Here is a 19,691-nt window from a genome sequence, read left to right as displayed (position 1 = left end):
ATGTGATGTTTAATTAATGTTTTTTTTTTCCCCAGATGAAGTTGAAAAGCATCTAGAAGAATGTGCATCTGACAACCTTATTGCTGTCACACGAAAGGTTGGTCAAAAGGGCTCAAAGGTTGGCATAGAGCAGGAAGGGTTCAGATTGCCAACACCTCCCGTAAGTTTGGAATTTTTCTGTATCTTTATGTTATTAGATTAAAAAAAATTTTTAACTTTTATTTTTAGTTAGGTACTTCAGCATCAGTAAGATAACATCAAAGATTTCCTGCACAGAAACAGTTCTAAATTTTCCTTTACAAAAGTTTTAGCAGTCTACATGTGTTTTTCTGTAGTAACAGTAAAATGGCATAGTACGTATATGGTTTGAGAGCTAAATTGATATTGGAATGTAGTGTTACATTCTTTGTCCTGAATTTGTCTTTAAAATGCTTGCTACTTTTACCCATCCCTATCCTGACTTTTAGTTTTATATTTTTCTAAAATTACTTTTATATTCTTTTCAGTATGAATACTCATAATGCAAGAATACACATTTTATTTAAATTGCAATAGCAATAGCATATTGGCGTTCAACAAGAATGGTCTATTTTAGCAGAGAATTTTGTCAAAATGGGTTGTGATTGTAGCTTTTGTTTTAGGATGAGCCTGACAGACATGACTGGTATTGTTTTGAATGCCACAAAGGTGGGGAGGTGGTCTGCTGTTCTAAATGCTACCGTGTTTATCATGAGAATTGTATTAATGTTGAGGACCATCCGTATGACAATGAAGCTTTTGTTTGTGTTATTTGCAAGGTAAGTTCTTGAGACATATTTTTGCATTTAAAAAATTATTATTTTGATCTTACACATGAACGTAGGTCAATTTCATTCTTAGAAGTTCCTCTTATTGTTTATCATTTGTTCCTAATAAATTAAAAAGCTTTGAAACGGCGCTTGCAGATATTTTGGGGGGGAAATTGACAGAATAAGGTTATATCTAATGATGTTTGTGTACTCCTTACAGAAAAGATTGTATCAGCGAAGCGTTAAAAGCCGTATAAATAGAGAAGATTTAAATATGCTTTTAGCCTTTACTGTTGGTCGTTTAAGGGAGAGAGTAAGTACAATATCCTGTTTTTTTATGAAGCTATTCAGATTAAAAATAGTTTTTGTACATGCAACTTCCCCGGCAGATATATACTTAGCTTATGTCTCTGACGTCCCGACAGAATTCAAAACTCGCGGCACACGCTACAGGTAGGTCAGGTGATCACCCTCTCCCGCCGCTGGGTGGCGGGAATAGGAACCAATTCCCGTTTTCAGACCAGATTTTTTCTGTCGCCGGTGCTGACAACATCGTTGTTAGTTCCTCCTGCACGGAATTCTGCTTGCTTTGCTAAGGATTGTTTGGTGAAGTATTCTTTCTTTGGCTTTGGTATACGCTGATTTGGACCGTTATTTGGATTTGCTTAGGATTCTTCATTATGGCTGATGTTGTGCCTGAAACTCGTTTTAGGGTTTGTGTGAAAGAAGGATGTAAGGTGAGACTGCCGAAAGCGGCGGTGGACCCTCACACTATTTGTGTTAAATGTAGGGGGAATGAATGCTCAGTTAGTAACACATGTGACGAATGTTTGAGTTTGACTGAAGTTCAATGGAAGAGTTTGACTGCGTATGTAAATAAGTTGGAGAAAGATAGAATTAGGAAAGCTGCTAAAAGTTCAAGTAGGTCCTGCTCTTTGGATCAGGACAATCTTTCTATTTCTAATGTAATTTCTCCTTCTGCTAACGCAAGTTCAGCTCCTTCCCCCCGCAGCGAAATCGTAGATTCGTCTCGATCGGAGAAAGCTGCAATGGAAGCGTCGATCCGTAAATTGCAAAGGCAATTACGAGAAATGGAAGGTAAGAGTGAAGTGTGCAGTGAAGTGTACAGTGTCCCCAGTGTAGTGGAGGGGGCGTCTGACCGACTCCGCATTGCTCCTAGGCCTAGACCTCTTTCAGACTCCCATGACCAAGGGAGGAGGAATGTCGAAAGCCGCAAGGGGGATGTAGAGTATTCCCAACGGTCAGGCGTCCCTTCGGCAGGCCCTGTAGGCTCGTCCCAGGCTGCCTTGGACAGCTATAGACAAAGCGTCCTTAGGAAGTGTTTGTCCGACTCGGATTCTACTTCTCCAAGACGCGGATGGAGCTCCGCGTCTAAGTCGCGCCCTCTGAAGAGAGCCTGGAAGGCGCCTGCAGGAGACGCATTAGACTCCAGTCCAGAGCCTTTTCCGGAGTATTCTCCCGCTCAGAAGAAGAGAGCGATGAAGTCTCCTGTTTCTTCTCCGGAAGGAATTCGTACTTCTACAAAGAAGTTCTTGGTAGGACTGCAGGAGCAGCTATCCTCGTTAGTAGGCTCGCTGTCTAAGGAGCCTTCTCGCAGGAAGGACGTCTCTCTTCCAGTAAAGAGCTCTCTTAAGAGACGGTCGTCAAGTCGGCGTTCGGACTCTGGTAGGCGCCTCTCTCCTGGAAGGCGCTACTCCCCAACAAGGCCGTTACGATATGCCTCTCCCTTTCAGGAACGATCTACTACTCCGACCAGAAGAGCTTCTTCTAGTAGGATCCCACATTCGTCTAAACGCCCGAATAAGGGTGCAAGCCCCTCTCCTGACAAGGATAGTCGATCCTTTCTTAGGAGTAAAGAATGTTCTTCTCCTTATAGGCGTTGTCTGAGAGATACAAGCGCCTCTCCTTGCTATCTTAAGGAACAAGATAATCTCCGTTATTCACGGGGACGCAGAGAGAGAGAAGAAGTCTTGCCCCCCAGACGTTCTCGGAGAGATTTTAGCGCCTCTCCTAGCAGGCGCCATCGTGATGTTAGAAGGTATTCTTCAAACAGGCGTTTTACTCCTTCCAGACGCCCAGAACGGGACGCTAGCGCCTCTCCTCGCAGACGCCAGGAGCCTGAAAAGAGCAGGATGGGTTCTCTACGCTCTACTCCTGTTAGGCTTTCCTTAGGAGTTACGAGTTTGCCTTCTTACGAGAACATTCGGAAGGAAGTAAACCCCTCTCCTGGCAGGAGCCAGGATGAGAGCAGACGTTTTTCTACCCCAAGGCGTGTAGCGCCTGATAGACGCTACCGATGGAACGCTAGCGCCTCTCCTCACAGGCGCCAAGAGCCTGAAAAGAGCCTGTTACGGGATTCTCGCCCTACTCCTTATAGAGTTACCTGTAAAGATGCGAGCTCTTCCCCTCTCAAGCAGCAAGAACCTCCTGCCTCTACCAAACTTCCTTCAAAGGAAAAGAGCGCTTCTCCTTCTAGGACTCCTTCTCCGAAGAGGCATTCTTCTCCTAATGCTACCTTTGAAGAGGTATCTGAGGAGGAACTTCCTGTAGATGCGGTCGTCTCGATTACAAGAGACTGGCAGCCCTGCTTCTTCAAGAGTTCGGTGACTCTCTTCGTCCTGCAGATCCTCCTTCGCCGGGATCACTGCTTTCAAGCACTAAGCTTTCCAAGTCCTCTTCGTTCGTGAAAATGAATCCGACCCTTTCGATGAAGAAAGCCATCAAGAGCTTGGAGAACTGGCTCCTCTCTAAAAAAGAAGCGGGCAAGACGGTTTTTTCCTGCCCTCCTTCGAAGTTGGCAGGTAAGCCAGGTGTCTGGTATGACACGAAAGAGCCAATGGGATTGGGCCTCCCTTCTTCAGCTGATGCTGATTTTTCAGCGTTAGTGGATGCGTCTAGAAGACGCGCTCTTCATTCGGCAAAGGCCTCATGGGGAATGTGCGAAATGGACCATTTACTTAAGGGTCTATTTCGCACACTTGAGGTCTTTAATTTTATGGATTGGGCCTTGGGAGCTCTTGCTAAGAGAGCACAGGATCCAGACTTTGTTTCGATGGAAGTTTTAACAAGTGTACTTTCTTGCCTGGATAAGGCCTTGATGGATGGATCTACGGAGGTGGCTTCTCTCTTTGGATCGGCAGTCCTTAAAAAGAGATCTGTCTTCAGTTCTTTTTTGACGAAATCGGTGTCTCCTCTACAGAGATCCTCTCTGCTTTATTCGCCCCTGTCTAGTCACCTGTTTCCACAAGAGACAGTGAAGATATATCTAAGTCGTTATCCGGAAAGGCTACTCAGGATCTGCTTGCGCAGTCGGCGAAAAGACTAAAACCAGCAGTACCTTTGGCTAAAAGAGAGAAGCCTGCTTTTCAGCAACCCTTTCGAGGGAGAACGACGGCTAGACCCTCTCTTAGGAGTAGGAGACCGGTTAAGAGAGGAAGATCAGCACGTAAGCCCTTCCCTAAACCACAATGAAAAAGTAGTCCTCCAGACTACAGTAGGAGCCAGACTGCTGAAGTTTGCGAAAGTCTGGGCTCAGAGAGGGGCGGACAACTGGTCCCTCTCTATCCTCGAGAGAGGATACCTTATCCCCTTCAGGGAGAAGCCTCCCTTAACAACAACTCCAAGGGAGTTAACAGCAAGATACCGAGATTCTTTAAAGAACCAGGCCCTGCTTCAACTAGTAGAAGAAATGATGGACAAAGAGGCGATAGAAAGGGTGCAAGACCTTCAATCTCCAGGGTTCTACAACCGTCTTTTTCTTGTACCAAAAGCATCAGGACAGTGGAGACCAGTCCTGGACGTAAGTGCCCTGAATTGCTTCGTTGTAAAAACGAAGTTCACGATGGAGACGACTTCCTCCGTTCTTGCAGCGCTTCGTCCAGGGGATTGGATGGTGTCCCTGGACCTTCAGGATGCCTATTTTCATGTACCTATCCATCCCTCGTCCAGGAGGTACCTAAGATTCATGGTACAGGGCAAAGTTTTTCAATTTCGAGCCCTATGCTTCGGTCTTGCCACGGCCCCTCAGGTGTTCACGGGTCTTATGAGGAATGTCGCTCATTGGCTTCATATCGAAGGAGTAAGAATCTCGTTGTATCTCGACGATTGGCTGATCAGGGCCCAATCAAAAGATCGTTGTCTGGAGGACTTGAAATTAACACTGGATCTAGTTCAGTCCTTGGGACTGTTTACTAAACCTTGGGAAGTCCCAGATGAATCCCCAGCAAAGCATTGTCTATCTGGGGATTCTGATGGATTCTCGGGGTTTTCGTGTGTATCCATCAAAGGAACGACAGGAGAGATGTTTACAGAAAGTGACGACCTTCCTAGAGAAAGAACAATGTTCCGCGAGGGAATGGATGAGTCTTCTGGGGACCCTTTCCTCGTTGGAACAGTTCGTTTCTCTAGGGAGGCTACACTTAAGACCCCTACAATTCTTCCTCAGAGAGAAATGGGATCAGAAGCACCAAGAGCTTTCGGACTCCTTTCAGCTCTCGAAGAGCATAAAAAAGGACCTCAGTTGGTGGTTAGAGCCAAACAGATTGAATCAAGGGCTCTCCCTTCAGTTGTCGAGCCCTCGCCTAGTGTTATTCACAGACGCCTCGGAAAAAGGATGGGGAGCGACTCTAGGCTCGAGAGAAGTGTCAGGCACCTGGAATGGGGAACAGGTGTCCTGGCATATCAACAAGAAGGAACTGGCAGCAGTCCATCTAGCTCTCGTTCACTTCGAACCTCAAGTATTGGGTTCCGTGTTGCAAGTGAATTCGGACAACACGACAGCTCTAGCCTATATAAGGAAACAGGGAGGGACTCGCTCCTTCTCCCTGTTCGAGAAGCAAAGGAGCTTCTTCTTTGGACCGAGGAACGGCGAATAACTCTTCTAACCAGGTTCATCCAGGGGAGAAGAACGTGAGAGTAGATCTTCTGAGCAGAAGAGATCAGGTCCTTTCTACGGAATGGACTCTGCATTCAGAAGTGTGCGACGAGATTTGGGACCTCTGGGGGAGACCCAATATTGACCTGTTCGCAACGAATTGGAATGCGAGGTTGGAGAACTACTGCTCTCCGATTTCAGATCCAAAGGCAGTTGCAGTGGACGGTCTCCTTCTGGATTGGAAGGGGATCGACGGGTACGCTTTTCCTCCTTTCAAGATAATAGGAGAGGTGGTAAGGAAGTTCGTTTCGACGGAGGGAACCAAACTGACCCTCATCGCCCCATTCTGGCCAGCCCAAGAATGGTACACAGAGGTACTGGAATGGATGATAGATTTCCCGAGGGCCCTTCCACTGCGGAAGGATCTTCTCAGACAGCCCCACTTCGACAGATACCACAAAAACCTCCCCGCTCTCAGTCTGACTGCCTTCAGACTGTCGAAGGACTCGTCAGAGCGAGGGGGTTTTCACGCAAGGCTGCAAAGGCAATTGCTAGAGCCAGAAGACCTTCAACTCTTCGCGTGTACCAGTCGAAGTGGGAGGTGTTCCGAAGATGGGCCAAGTCCCAGAAAGTATCCTCTTCCAGTACCTCTGTAAATGAAATAGCGGATTTTCTCCTTTATTTGAGGGAGAAATGCAATCTGGCCGTTACCACAATAAGGGGATATAAAAGCATGCTCTCATCTGTTTTTAGACATAGAGGCCTTAATATCTCGGAAGACAAGGATCTGCATGACTTGTTAAGGTCCTTTGAAACCTCGAAGGCCAAGACTATAAGACCACCTAGTTGGAACCTGGATGTGGTCCTTAGATATTTAATGTCCGAGAAATTCGAACCTCCTCAAAATTCCTCATTCAGAGACTTGACTAGAAAGTCTCTCTTTCTCTTTGCACTAGCCTCTGCTAAGAGAGTTAGTGAACTTCAGGCTTTAGAAGGAACTGTGGGCTTTAAGGAAGATTCTGCAGTATGCTCCTTTAATCCCCTGTTTTTAGCAAAGAACGAAAATCCTTCGAAACCATGGCCGGCCAAGGACTTTTGAGATTAAGGGACTGTCCTCTTTGGTAGGGAGAGACTTAGAGAGGACATTGTGCCCAGTCAGGATCCTCAAGTTCTACCTAGAGAGGAAGAAGCTACTTGGTGGAAATGTAGATAGCCTTTGGTGTTCCGTAAGAAATCCTAAGAGGATGATTTCTAAGAATGCTCAAGCGTATTTTATTAAAGACGTTATCAAAGAAGCGCATGCTTCCTGTGAAGAGGAACATTTAAGGCTTCTAAGAGTCAAAGCACATGAGGTCAGAGCTGTAGCTACCTCTTTAGCGTATCATAGGAATATGTCGATACATACAGACTCTTGTCGAATCCACCTATTGGAGGTGCAATTCGGTGTTTGCATCAAATTACTTAAGAGACGTGCGAGTCACTTATGACAAGTGCTTCTCTCTCGGACCGTTCGTGTCTGCGGATTCGTTGCTGGGGCAAGGAGCTGAACCTAATCCTTTATAGTTAGTTAAGTTAGTATTTTTAAACGTTTTTTGGTGTTGTGTTTTTATGGTCGATTGGAAGGAGTCTTGGGAATGCTCCTTTCAAATCGTAGTGTTAATAAATGTAGTGTGGTCAGGTGGTCGGGATTGGTTTTTCGTGCTCCTTGTTAGTGATTTGGACCTAGGCTCTGTCATGTAAGAGGGTTAGTCCCCGTTGATACGACAAAGGTGAAGGCTCTACCATGTAAGTGGGCCAGCCCCCATTGGTATGATCCAAGACAAGGCTCTGTCAAGTAAGCGGGCTCGCCCCCATTGACACGATCCAGAAGAGCTATCAGTGTCAGGTCTCATCCCCACTGAAACTCTTCAGGCAAGCAGACTCATAGACAGTAATCATGAAGTCTTCTGCCCAATAAGGTAGGAACCAAGGTTTTAATAAGTTTATATTTATGACCTACAACAGATGTTGTTTCCCTGTTTTTTATTGTTATTTATATTGAGTAACTATCTCTTACCCGCCACCAAGGGTGTCAATCAGCTAAGTATATATCTGCCGGGGAAGTTGCATGTACAAAAATGATATTGTTAGTATACAATAAAGTTTTGTACATACTTACCCGGCAGATATATACGATGAATGGCCCACCCATCCTCCCCTCAGGAGATAGGCGTAAGAGAAAAATCTGGTCTGAAAACGGGAATTGGTTCCTATTCCCGCCACCCAGCGGCGGGAGAGGGTGATCACCTGACCTACCTGTAGCGTGTGCCGCGAGTTTTGAATTCTGTCGGGACGTCAGAGACATAAGCTAAGTATATATCTGCCGGGTAAGTATGTACAAAACTTTATTGTATACTAACAATATCATGTTTTGGCTTTGGTGATCTAATGCTTACATTACTGAAAATGATGTACTATTGTAGCTTTATTAAATCTTTGTTGTATTGTTCTGTGTCAATACTTCCGTGAAATTTTCTTGACATGGTTGTTTGTTGGCCCCCAGTTGCCAGTCAACATTATGGAACGCGTGATTCCTGCTCCATCCCAAAAACCCGGTGTATTCCTTAGTGATCGTGCTGCAGCTACTAGTCACCAGTCGCTCATTCGTTCTGATCAACTCAGCCGTGTGTCTGCGTCAGAACCTTGGAGAGCACAACTTTTGCTCCATCATCAGATGGACCTCAATACAATGGGTCAAAAAACTGCTGACTGCCGTTATAAATCTATTTACGATTTTGAGATTGATGCTCTGACTATTGTCCATAATGTTGTTATTTATCAGGGAGGTAAGGATAAATTGTGTATCTTGTTAGTTATTAAGGAAGCTAAGATAAAAATGCAATGTATTTGTTACTTTTGAGGGACTGAAATAAGAAATTTAATGTCTTTCTTTGACAAACAAATTTAGATTTTATTCTTGCCAAAATCAAATCAATTTAGTTTGCTCATAACTTTTTTGTATATCTGAGGATCTTGAAAACAAGTATTGCTATTAAGAATAAATGCACCGTTCTAAACAAGGCTGGTGTTAGTTTTGTATTGCATTAGTTTTATTCATGTCTTTTTTTTTTTTTTTTTTTTTTTTTTTTTGCTATATGAATAAAATTATGCTGTAAAAATTTTCTCCAGTGATTCTTCTTCATCTCCTGTTATTTTTTGTTTATTGACATTAAAACATTCTAAGATAGTTGTAATTTGTAGATTTTGGTACAGTTTTTGAATGGTAGTTTCCTTTGATCTCTTCCAGTTCATAGCACAGTAGCAGATATGGCAAGACAAATGTTGAGGGATTGCCAGTATGATCTGTTGGAATTAGAACAATGTAAGGACTGTTATCGCATGTCGAATGAAAAGTCTGATAAGTACTGGTTTTGCAAGCCTTGTCGACCACCTCACAAGTTAGTTTATGCCAAGCAAAAAGGATTCCCGTACTGGCCTGCCAAAGTAAGCAAACTTTTACAACCTTATGTATATAAGTATTTAGTGTAAATCATCCTTAACTAGAGCCTGTAATAGGTGTGAAAGTTTACTGTACCTAGAAGTTATTGTTTTTTTTTTTTAATTCATAATGAGTATGAATACGTTATTGACAGAACTCAAGTACGTATTTTTTAGAATGATATTTTTAATTTTAAGGTATTTGTATCTTTTAGGTTATACGCGAAGAAAATGACTTATTTGATGTGAGATTTTTCGGAAGCCAGCATCAGAGGGCAGTTATTGAGAAGTCTCACGTTCGTCCAATATCTGTAAATATTCATACGTTACAGGTAAGAGAATGTTTTGTATTTGGCGTGATGATATTTTCTCATTTTGCACTGAAACCCAGAAGCATATAAAATTGTTTCATGGCCTCGTGCATGTAAGAAATTTTTATTATTATGCTGTAATTTTTCTGTGGAGAATTTTCCCAGACTGCTCATAAATATTTCAAACTGTATTGATCAGTATTTACCCCAAACTAAGATAAGTTTAAAAAAATCTGTATGAAAACATAATCTTGGTAATTTCTCTTGTTCCCTTTGTTAAATGGTATACTATACATATTGTAAACTGAATGACTACATAGATATCAATATCAATAGGTTAAAAGAACCTCAGCTTGGAACAAAGCATGTGAAGAACTGAAGAAACATCAGGAACTCTTGATGTCTACAGATACACAAGAACCTGATCACCGCAACGTCAGAACAGATCCAGAAATGCGGCATGCGCACAGGTAGCTTTCATGTCACAGCTTTGGTGTATAGTATCCGCAATGTTATTAACCAATTTTCAATTTGTCAAACATTCATAACTAAGGTGATATACTTGTTGTGCTTTCATACCGCCATATGTCTTTAATTTTTATGAAGTTCAAATGAAGTGATCACTAAACCTAAGAATGATTCTGCTTTTCAGATAATTTAAATAAGGTTACAGCTACTTTTTATGAATAATTCTAAATCAGTATTTTGCTCATTTCAGAGGCCAGACACAATTATTACAGTCCACTAAGAAGGAGATAAAGGAAGAAGAGGTAAGTGATCATAGTTTTGAGGAAATAGTTCACAGTAGCTCATTTAACCCTGCTAGACCAGCATGGCATTCACTGTATTGCAAGTGGGCTGAAAGAATTAATTCATTGGCCAGATCCTGTAACCACTTCAGTTGGTTGATTAAGAAATTTTATTCCATTGGCTTATGAATACATTGTTCACCTATAGGACTTGTCATATGCACCCACATAAATACATAATTTGAAATACTATCTTTTGAACACCTGGTTTATTCTAATACATAACTCTAATTATAGAATTTTTAAACATTCTTGCTGCCTGTGAAGAGAAGTAGTTTACAGGCAGATTGATCTAACATGCTTTCCCTTACTGAGGCAGACTGGCCAAGGTTAAAATGGCATATCCTTGTTACTTTAATTTTCAGAACTGAAATTTGTTAACATGCAATACATATCCTTATAAGTTTCCTCTTTCTTTCCTTCCAGGATGAGAGTGGACGTGATGAAGAAATGCATGATGGTGATGACAATGATATGGATGATGATGACGATGACAATCAAGGTGACAATGAAGATGATGAGGAGGAGGAGGAGGAGGAAGAAGAACATGAAGAAGAACAAGCTTCTTCAATTTCGTCAACCTCTAGAGCAACAAGTTCAAAGATGATACGGGTAAGTCTTGATATTTAATCTGGCATTTTGGTTTGCTTATTTAGAACTATTTTGTCAAGAGATGATAAGAAAACAATCAGGAACAGCCTGGATGATGAGGAAAATATATGATTGCATGACCTCTGTGCTTCTGTGCAGTAGAAACATTGGCACTGACAGAAGAAATGGAGGATATTTTGAAATTACATGGTTACAGAATGTTAAGTAGATAGTAAAATCACATTATGAATGAAGTTATTGAAGATCTGTTTAGTTGCTGGAAAATTGACAGAGATACCATAGATGGTTTGGACATGGGAGGGATGAGGAACAGTTTATCAGTAAGTTGTGGGTATAGAAGTAACAGTACAAAACCAGTAGATAGGCACAGGACATTTTTAGAAAAAAAGCATAAGACAGAGTAGGATAGAGAGAACTGATTTCAGACCTAATAAAAGGAATAGAGATAAAATGTTTTGATAATAACAAATAGCATTTTTTGATGTCTCTTAATGGTGATTAGATTCTGAGTGCTTGATCATTTAACTTAATTGGAACATTTTACTTCTTTTATAGAAAGAATTGCCAGCACCGGAAGATGTAGTTTCTTCATCCAGTCAAGAGTTACCAACTCGTCCTGTTGGCACTCAGACCTCTACAAGATTAATGAAGGTTTGTTAACATTGTTTATGTTTGTTTGCCGTAGGATTTATTTTGCTTAGACCCATACTGTTCTTTTTGAAGCATAATTTCTGTATTGATGACAGCAGCTTTGGTCAATTTAGAAGCTTTTGTCTTTGACTTTCCTGATTTTACCCAAAAAGTAAATTAAAAAATGATTGCATGTGATTAGTATTGAATTATTCTTATAGATTCAAAACTCAAATTAATGCTTAATGCTTGTGGATTTAATGTTTACATATTCATGTAGACTTAAGACTAAAGATGGAAAATTTACCAAAGCATGTTGCTGCCAGTTCTCGTAATTTTGTGCTAGAAATGACATTTCCCGAAGGCCTTTTTCTATTTTACATGTTCCATTTGAAGGATAAGTTGAGCTTTGTCATACCTATATAATTTTTCATATACTTTGTACAACCAAAAGATGAAGGTAATTTTTTATAAGCATTTTGACTTTAAATAGTATATATGCCTTTCATTAATTTAATGTAGTACAACCAAATCTCTTTTGTATTTGCTAATTTTCAACTTTACAAAACTCCATTGACTCCTTTCGTGTGTACTTTATGGTGCCTGGTATGTGGCATCTTGTTTAATATTTGAAGGTTTTTTTAATACTTTTTAGGTCCAAGTTTACTCTTATAAATGTGAATTACCATCACGGTTTTCTAACAGATGGCGCTAGATGAGTTTGGAGAGCGAAATAATAGAAGAAGTAAAGACACCGAAAAGGCCATGCGTGAGCTTGCTGATAAGGTAAGATAAATAAAATTTAAAATCATTAAATCAGTTTGGTCATACACAAATATTTGATTAATTGCCCGCATGATCCAGTCTCTGAAAACATAATGTAAAGGATTGCTTATTGGTTCAACCTTTTTCGTGTGAATGTCAAGTTTTGTAAATAGAATCCCAATTATTTTCAGTAAACAAAATTATAAAATTGTTTCAAATAAAATATTTTATTATCAACATAAAGAAAACTTGGGGTCAGCCCTGTGAAAGCTAAATTAACTAGCTCAGTGGTGTTATTAATAGTAATAATTCCATGATGAGGTAGAAGTAAGTTTTTGTTTGGGCCACTGTCTAACTTTAAATGTAATACCTAGGAGTGAAGTAGTAGAGATGAATGAATGCAGCTTTCATTGTGCCCTAGTGATGTATCTGTCTTAAAACTTTTTTTAGAGAGGACTATGAAATCTTTGTTTAACTCTTTCAGTTAAGACGAGAATATGAAAGTGAAAAACAGAAGGTTCTTCAGTCAACAATGAAGCAGATGGAAAAAGAAATAGAGAGAATAAAGGAAGAATACAAGTCCAAAATAGCTGATCTGGAAGAAATACATAAGCAAAACATATCAGATACCAAGAAAAAGCAGTGGGTAAGTAGGTAGATTTGCTTTTAATAACTGACTGTGTCATTGATGAAAAGTTGTAGCTCAGGGATAACCATTTCATGAAAATGTTTGTCAGGTATTTTTTCTGAGATGTGAGATGTGTCAGTTAGCTGTATATAGTTAAAAAAAAAATGGTCTTATAGAAGTCAACCAGCATTTGCAATACGTATAAACAGTGAATATTACACTTTGTTCTGTCTTCCTGCAAGTTAAGTAATTAACCATCTGCTTTATTGTAATTATTTTTTTTATTGAATGAACAGTTTTTGAGACTTGGCATTTCCCAAAATTAAGAGATAATGTCTGACTCCGTTTATTTTTCAGTGTTGGACGTGTGAAGCAGAAGCTATATATCACTGTTGTTGGAATACGGCGTATTGTTCTATAGAATGCCAGCAAGTGCACTGGCACAAAGAGCACAAAAAATTATGCAGACGGAAGAGGTAACGTGCATCTAGGTGTATATAAAAGGTTTGGAGAGAATATTTTTATGTGTTTTATAAAAGTTATGTTTTTTTTATTGAACTCAAAGTTTACGCCATCCCTGTTTTGGGGCTTCAAAGAATACTTGTTTATTTATCAAAGTAATTTTATCTCAAATTGAGAGTTTTGTTCAGTAGGATAGTAATATTATACTGAGTAAATCTAGTTTAGTTTTGTATTGTACATAAAGATTAAATACCATTCTCAAATAGTGGTAGAACTAGTTTGAGGAGATTAATTTTTTTTAACATAGGAAAATGATAACCTTCTCACATGGTCAGTTTCTTAGCACAAGGATATCCAGAGACTCTTCATATAGCCAAGGAAAGGGGAGCATTGCAGCCTACAGATTACCTTTAGATTTCAACTACTGGTGGTGGAGTAGGTTGGATGATTGTGTGATACTCCTTAGTATTAGAAACATTTGAGAAGAAAATTAGGTAATGGTTTCCATGGGGTTGCTACTTCGTCTTGAAAGTACAATTAGAAGTATGTAGGCTAATGGTAGAATTACTCATTTTGAGTAGTAAATTGTGCATGTTTTGTGAGTATATGTTAGTCTTTCCATTTTATATTTAACTTTTGAGACCAAAAGTAGAACTCCTGGTTATCAAACTTCTACTGTGGTAAGAGCTCCAAGATTGCAGGTTAATTAAAGGTGTTGTACATATTTGTACATATTTAACTGTTTATGTAAAGTAGCATCACAAGCAGAAGTTGTATTTTACCATATTGAATATTTGTACCAAACTTCATTATTATGAGGTCATTCTTTAACTGGTGAGGATTGTGCTCTGCTTTGATGGTGTCATTGTGGATGAGCTGAATGTTTATCTTGTACACAGTGCAGGAAATGGAAAAAGTGTGAAGTCCTTCCTACAAATGTATGTACTATTGGTGTTTAGTTTAAGGTTAAGTTAAAACGTCAATCTGATTGCAAAACAAAGTTAGAATAATGTTAATAGATTTGCTGTTTTTTTTTTTTTAATTTTTGATCAGTTAGAATTCATAGTTTATTTTAAAAAAGTCCCAGGTGACAACTAAGTCTTTCCGGTGGTAAAAGTGGCAATATTCCAGATACATTTGTTTATAAACCTGAAATTGAAATATATTGCAAAATTGTGAGGGTAAAGGAGCATCATTTCTAGTCACAGAAGAGTAAAGAGGTCCTTGAACATCATGGGTAATGAAACATATTAAAGCAACTAATCCAGTTAATAGCAATAAGTACAAGAGAATAATGGTACAGTGCATTATTGAAATTGTTTTTTCATTTTGAGTATGCAGTCAGTGTCAGTACAGTATTTGATTTTTGACTGCTGAAAAATTGCTGTGTGAATATTAGTAAAAGCTGAGACAATGAAATGCAATGTCCTTATGATTTGCAAAATATCTTAGATTTAAATTAATGTTAGTCATGGCACTTTGCAACATGAGCTATCAAGAGTGTGAGAGCAAAGAAAAGCGGTTTTGTGTCTACACACTGCCTCAGTTTTTTCTATGTATTACTCGTTATTCCTTTTCGCTTAGTATAAAGCCAAACTCTAGCCAATTGCATCATCAGTGTAAATGACTTGAGTTTTTCTTCTGATATAATATATTATTAGAACTTTGTAAGATGAAAAAGTTTAAAGTAAAAAAAAAAAGAATTTATACACAAATTATAATCCTTAAGATTTAACCCTTTAACGCCGAAGGGGTATAATAAAAATCGTCTCCCGTATGCCGAGGGGGTCTCGGAGTGAGCGCCGAAGCGGAAAAATATTTTTTTCAAAAAATCACAGCGCGCTTAGTTTTCAAGATTAAGAGTTCAGTTTTGGCTCCTTTTTTTGTCATTGCCTGAAGTTTTGTATGCAACCATCAGAAATGAAAAAAAATATTATCTTCTTCTTCTTCTTCTTCTTCTTCCCAGCTTTTTCCCATTTTATATGGGGTCGCCGTTTCGGATGAGCCGTTTCCATCTATTTCTATCTTGCACTTCTGCCTCATCAATTCCCTTCTCATGTAAATCTCCTCTCACACAGTCCTTCCATCTCTTTCTTGGTCTCCCTCTCTTTCTTCTTCCTTGCACCTCCACTCCCATAGTATGTCTCCCAGCGTGGTCCTCATCTCTCCTCAACAGGTGTCCATACCATCTCAGCCTCCCCTCCTGCACTTTCTTTGATACTTCCACCACCTTAGTTGACCCCCTTATGTAGTCATTTCTGATCCTATCCACTCTTGTTACCCCAGACATCCACCTAAGCATTCTCATTTCTGCCACATCCATCTTCTTCTGCTCTGCTTTTCTCATGCTTGCTGTTTCCGTACCATACAGCATTGCTGTTCTTACCACCGTCTTGTGAAATTTTCCTTTTAACCTAAGCGGCACTCTTTTGTCACAAAGAACTCCCGAGGCCGCTCTCCAGTTGTTCCAGCCTGCCTGTACCCGATGTTTTACTTCTTCTTCCATACTTCCTCCAGCGTTAACAAAAGATCCCAAATACTTAAACTATCAACTCTCCTTATTTGCTCTCCACCAAGCTGAATACTTTCTCTATCATCCCCCTCAGTGGTGGTACACATATATTCTGTCTTGGATCTACTTATTCTCATTCCTCTGTCCTCCAGTACTTGTCTCCATCTTTCCAATTTCACTTCCAGATCTTCCCTGCTCTCTGCCACAGAACAATATCATCCGCATACAATATGTTCCATGGTACTGTCTCCCTTACTTCCTCTATTATAACATCCATCACTATGTTAAAGATAAATGGGCTCAGAGCCGACCCCTGGTGTAATCCTACTCTCACCTCAAAACCTTCTGTCTCCCCAACACTGCTCCTCACTCTGGTAAATACATTCCGGTACATCTCTTGTATCAATCGCACATACTTCTCTGCACCATCTTCTCCCTCAGGCTCCTCCATACCTCTTGTCTCGGGACTCTGTCATAAGCCTTTTCAAGGTCAATGAATACCATATGTAGGTCCCTTTGTCTTTCCCGAATTTCTCCATTATTTGCCTCAGACAAAATATACCATCTGTTTTGTTTCCCCTTCCCTTCATAAATCCCATCTGCTCTTTACCTATTTGTACTTCTTCTCTCAGTCTAGCATCTATCATCCTTTCCAGTATCTTCAAAGTGTGGGACATCAATTTAATGCCCCTATAATTACCACACTCTTGGACATCGCCTTTCCCTTTAAAAATTGGGATCAATATACTCCCACGCCACTCATTTGGTATCTTTTCCTGTTCAAGGATCTTTATCATAAGATCGTACAGTATATCCACTCCTTCATCTCCTAATGCTTTCCATGCCTCCACCGGGATCATGTCTGGTCCGGTTGCCTTCCCATTCTTCATCTTCTTCAGTGCATTTAGTACCTCTTGCCTAGAAAACCTCATTACCATGCCAATGTTCACTTGCCCATCCTCTCTTATTAGTCTATTATTTTCTTCATTTAACAACTGTTCGAAATATTCTTTCCATCTCTTCACAATGTCTTCCTCCTTTCTAAGCACTACACCCTCTTGATTCTTTATTTGTTTGATGTGTGTTATATCTTTGGTGCTCTTATTTCTAGCCTTTGATAGCTTCATCATCTTCTTTAATCCTTCCTTTGTCCCCAGCTCATTATACACATCATCATACGACTTTGCTTTAGCTTGGGCTACCACCTTTTTCACCACCTTGTTTTTCTCTCTGTACCTATTTCTGTCTTCCACTGACTGTGACTCTTCCCATCTTTTCTTTGCCTCCTTCTTATCTTTTACTACTTTCTCAATGTCTTCATCCCACCACCAACTATCCTTTTCTTCCATATGATACCAGATGTCTCTCCTAGCAGCTCCTTTCCATGCCTTCTTATTACTGCTGCATTTCGTGCCCACCATTCTTGAACATCTTCAATCCCTATATCAATATCCTCCAAAACCCTCCTCTTAAACTCTCTCTTCTTATCCCCTTCCTTCTGTAATTTGTACCATTTAATTTTCCTTATCCCTTTAGCTTTGGTTTTTCTTTCCCTTTTCAACTTCAAGTCCATACATAGCAGCCTGTGTTGGGGGGCTACATGGTCGCCTGGAATAACTTTGCAGTTCTTGACCTCCACCAGATTTATCCTTTTATACAAGAAAGAAAATAGGTCTATCTGGGAGAATCTTCCCCCACTCCTATATGTTATTAGGTGTTCCCTTTTCTTCTCAAAAAATGTGTTTACTATTGCCATGTCGAATGACACAGCAAAGTCCACTACACTCTCTCCTTCTGGGTTTCTCTCCCCAATTCCATGGCCCCCATGCACCCGCCCAATCGCCTCATTTTCACTTCCGACATGGCCATTCAAATCTGCCCCAACTATCACCCTCTCATGCTCTTCCAGTTCTTGCATTATTCCATCCATGTCTCTCCAGAAAAAACAAAATTTCATATATAATTGTATTCAAATCGCGCTGTGAGCAAAACGGTTAAAGCTAACGAGTTAATTTTTTTTCGTTGTATTGTACACTAAATTGCGATCATTTTTTTATATAACACATTGTAAAACGATCAAAGCAACACAGAGAAAATATTATCACAATATGATGCATGAATTCGTAACGCGCGGACGTAAATATTGTTCTAGAGACTTCCAATTTGTTTCAAAATGAAGATAAATGATTGAATATTACTATACTGTAAGAGTTTTAGCTTACAATTGCAGTTTTCGAACTTTTCGGACGAGTTAAAGTTGACCGAATGTCGAATCTTTTTTATATATTTTTTTTTATATGCAAATATTTCAAAAATGGGAAAAGCTACCTTTAATTATTTTTTGTTGTATTTTACATAAAATTGCGCATATTTTCATATATAAAACTTTTAATGAAACACCTAATATGAAACGGAGAAAATATTACAAGAATGCGACGTACGCATTTCAGAGATTTGCGGCGGAGAATCCGCGAGCGGAGGGAAGGAAAGTTTTTTTTTTTTAAATTCACCATAAATCTAAATATTGTGCTAGAGACTTCAAATTTGTTTCAAAATGAAGATAAATGACTGAATATTACTAGACTGTAAGAGTTTTAGCTTACAATTGTGTTTTTCAACCATTTTGGTAGAGTCAAAGTTGACCGAACGTGGTTTTTTTTCTATATCGGGATTTATATGCAAATATTTCGAAAATGAGTAAAGCTACAACCTTCAATTATTTATTGCTGTATTCTACATGAAATTGCGCACATTTTCATATATAAAACTTTATGTAATGGCTAATTTAAAATGGTGCAAACATTACGACAATTGGACAAAAAAATTTCAGATTTTTTCGGAAGAGTTACCGTGCGGACGTAAGGAAATTTTTTTTTTCATATATTCACCATAAATCGAAATTTTGTGCTAGAGACTTCCAATTTGTTGCAAAATGAACGTAAATGATTGAATATTGCTAGAATATAAGAGTTTTAGCTTACAATTGCATTTTTCGACCATTTCGGTAGAGTCAAAGTTGACCGAAGGTTGAAATTTTGGCACTTATCGTTATTTATATGAAAATATTTCAAAACTGATAAAAGCTACAACCATGGGTTGTTTTTAGTTGTATTGTGCATGAAATTGTGCACATTTCCATATATAAAACTTTATGTAATCGCACGAAAAAATTTATGATTTTTTCGGAAGTTACCGCGCGTACGTAAGGAAAAGTTTTTTTTTTATAAATTCACCATAAATCGTGCGATAAGAAAGAAATTCGCGCTTGCGCGCCTGCGTAACGATTGTAAACAAAACAACGCTTTGATCTGTGAGCTCCCAGCATCCCCCAAGGCGTGTGATTCAAAAGTTTTCGCCTGGTAGGCCTATAAGTATTTTTCCGCGAATTTTTAAAAAACTTTTTTTATTGACGTACCATATGTCCAATCGGCACCCGACAGACAATTTATGTCTATGTTTAATACGTCCAATCGGCATTAAAGGGTTAATTGAACAAAGTAGGCTATTTGAAATAGTCAGTTTGCCATTCCCAAAGATGGGAAAAACTACTGACAAACTCACTGTAGATAGTCATTCTTGCACTTTTTGTGCTACAGTGCATGTCTTCGCCAGATCTGTGAATCTCTTCCAAATACTATCAGTCTTATTTCTTGTAAAATATTAGTTCATATAAATGTGTTTGGATATATTTAAATTATTTAAAAATAATGATTTTTAAATAACCTGAACTTGCAAAACAATGATTACCTTAAGCCATCCGTATGAGACTAAAAAAATTGTCAAAATTTTAATTCTCATTAAAA

The 19,691-nt window shown here is 39.4% G+C and overlaps 1 protein-coding gene across 3 annotated transcripts in view; it reads left to right on the top strand.

Moving 5' to 3' along the window:
- LOC135204326 (zinc finger MYND domain-containing protein 11-like) overlaps positions 1–15,698 on the top strand; it is a 33,464-nt gene extending 17,766 nt beyond the window's left edge. For all 3 annotated transcript variants that reach the window (XM_064234508.1, XM_064234509.1, XM_064234510.1), the window contains 13 exons: positions 36–160; positions 642–797; positions 1,009–1,101; positions 8,225–8,507; positions 8,969–9,165; positions 9,375–9,491; positions 9,807–9,940; positions 10,189–10,240; positions 10,706–10,891; positions 11,447–11,542; positions 12,227–12,307; positions 12,771–12,932; positions 13,272–15,698. In XM_064234508.1, coding sequence (XP_064090578.1) covers positions 36–160; positions 642–797; positions 1,009–1,101; positions 8,225–8,507; positions 8,969–9,165; positions 9,375–9,491; positions 9,807–9,940; positions 10,189–10,240; positions 10,706–10,891; positions 11,447–11,542; positions 12,227–12,307; positions 12,771–12,932; positions 13,272–13,394 — 1,805 coding nt within the window. In that variant the 3' untranslated portion in view covers positions 13,395–15,698. The remainder of the gene's footprint in view (positions 1–35; positions 161–641; positions 798–1,008; positions 1,102–8,224; positions 8,508–8,968; positions 9,166–9,374; positions 9,492–9,806; positions 9,941–10,188; positions 10,241–10,705; positions 10,892–11,446; positions 11,543–12,226; positions 12,308–12,770; positions 12,933–13,271) is intronic.
- Positions 15,699–19,691: the final 3,993 nt, after the last annotated feature.

Source organism: Macrobrachium nipponense, chromosome 44, assembly GCF_015104395.2.
Source record: "Macrobrachium nipponense isolate FS-2020 chromosome 44, ASM1510439v2, whole genome shotgun sequence".
NCBI classification, from domain to species: domain Eukaryota; kingdom Metazoa; phylum Arthropoda; class Malacostraca; order Decapoda; family Palaemonidae; genus Macrobrachium; species Macrobrachium nipponense.
Note: the sequence above shows the minus strand (reverse complement) of the source record. Positions and strands in the feature narration are given on the sequence as shown.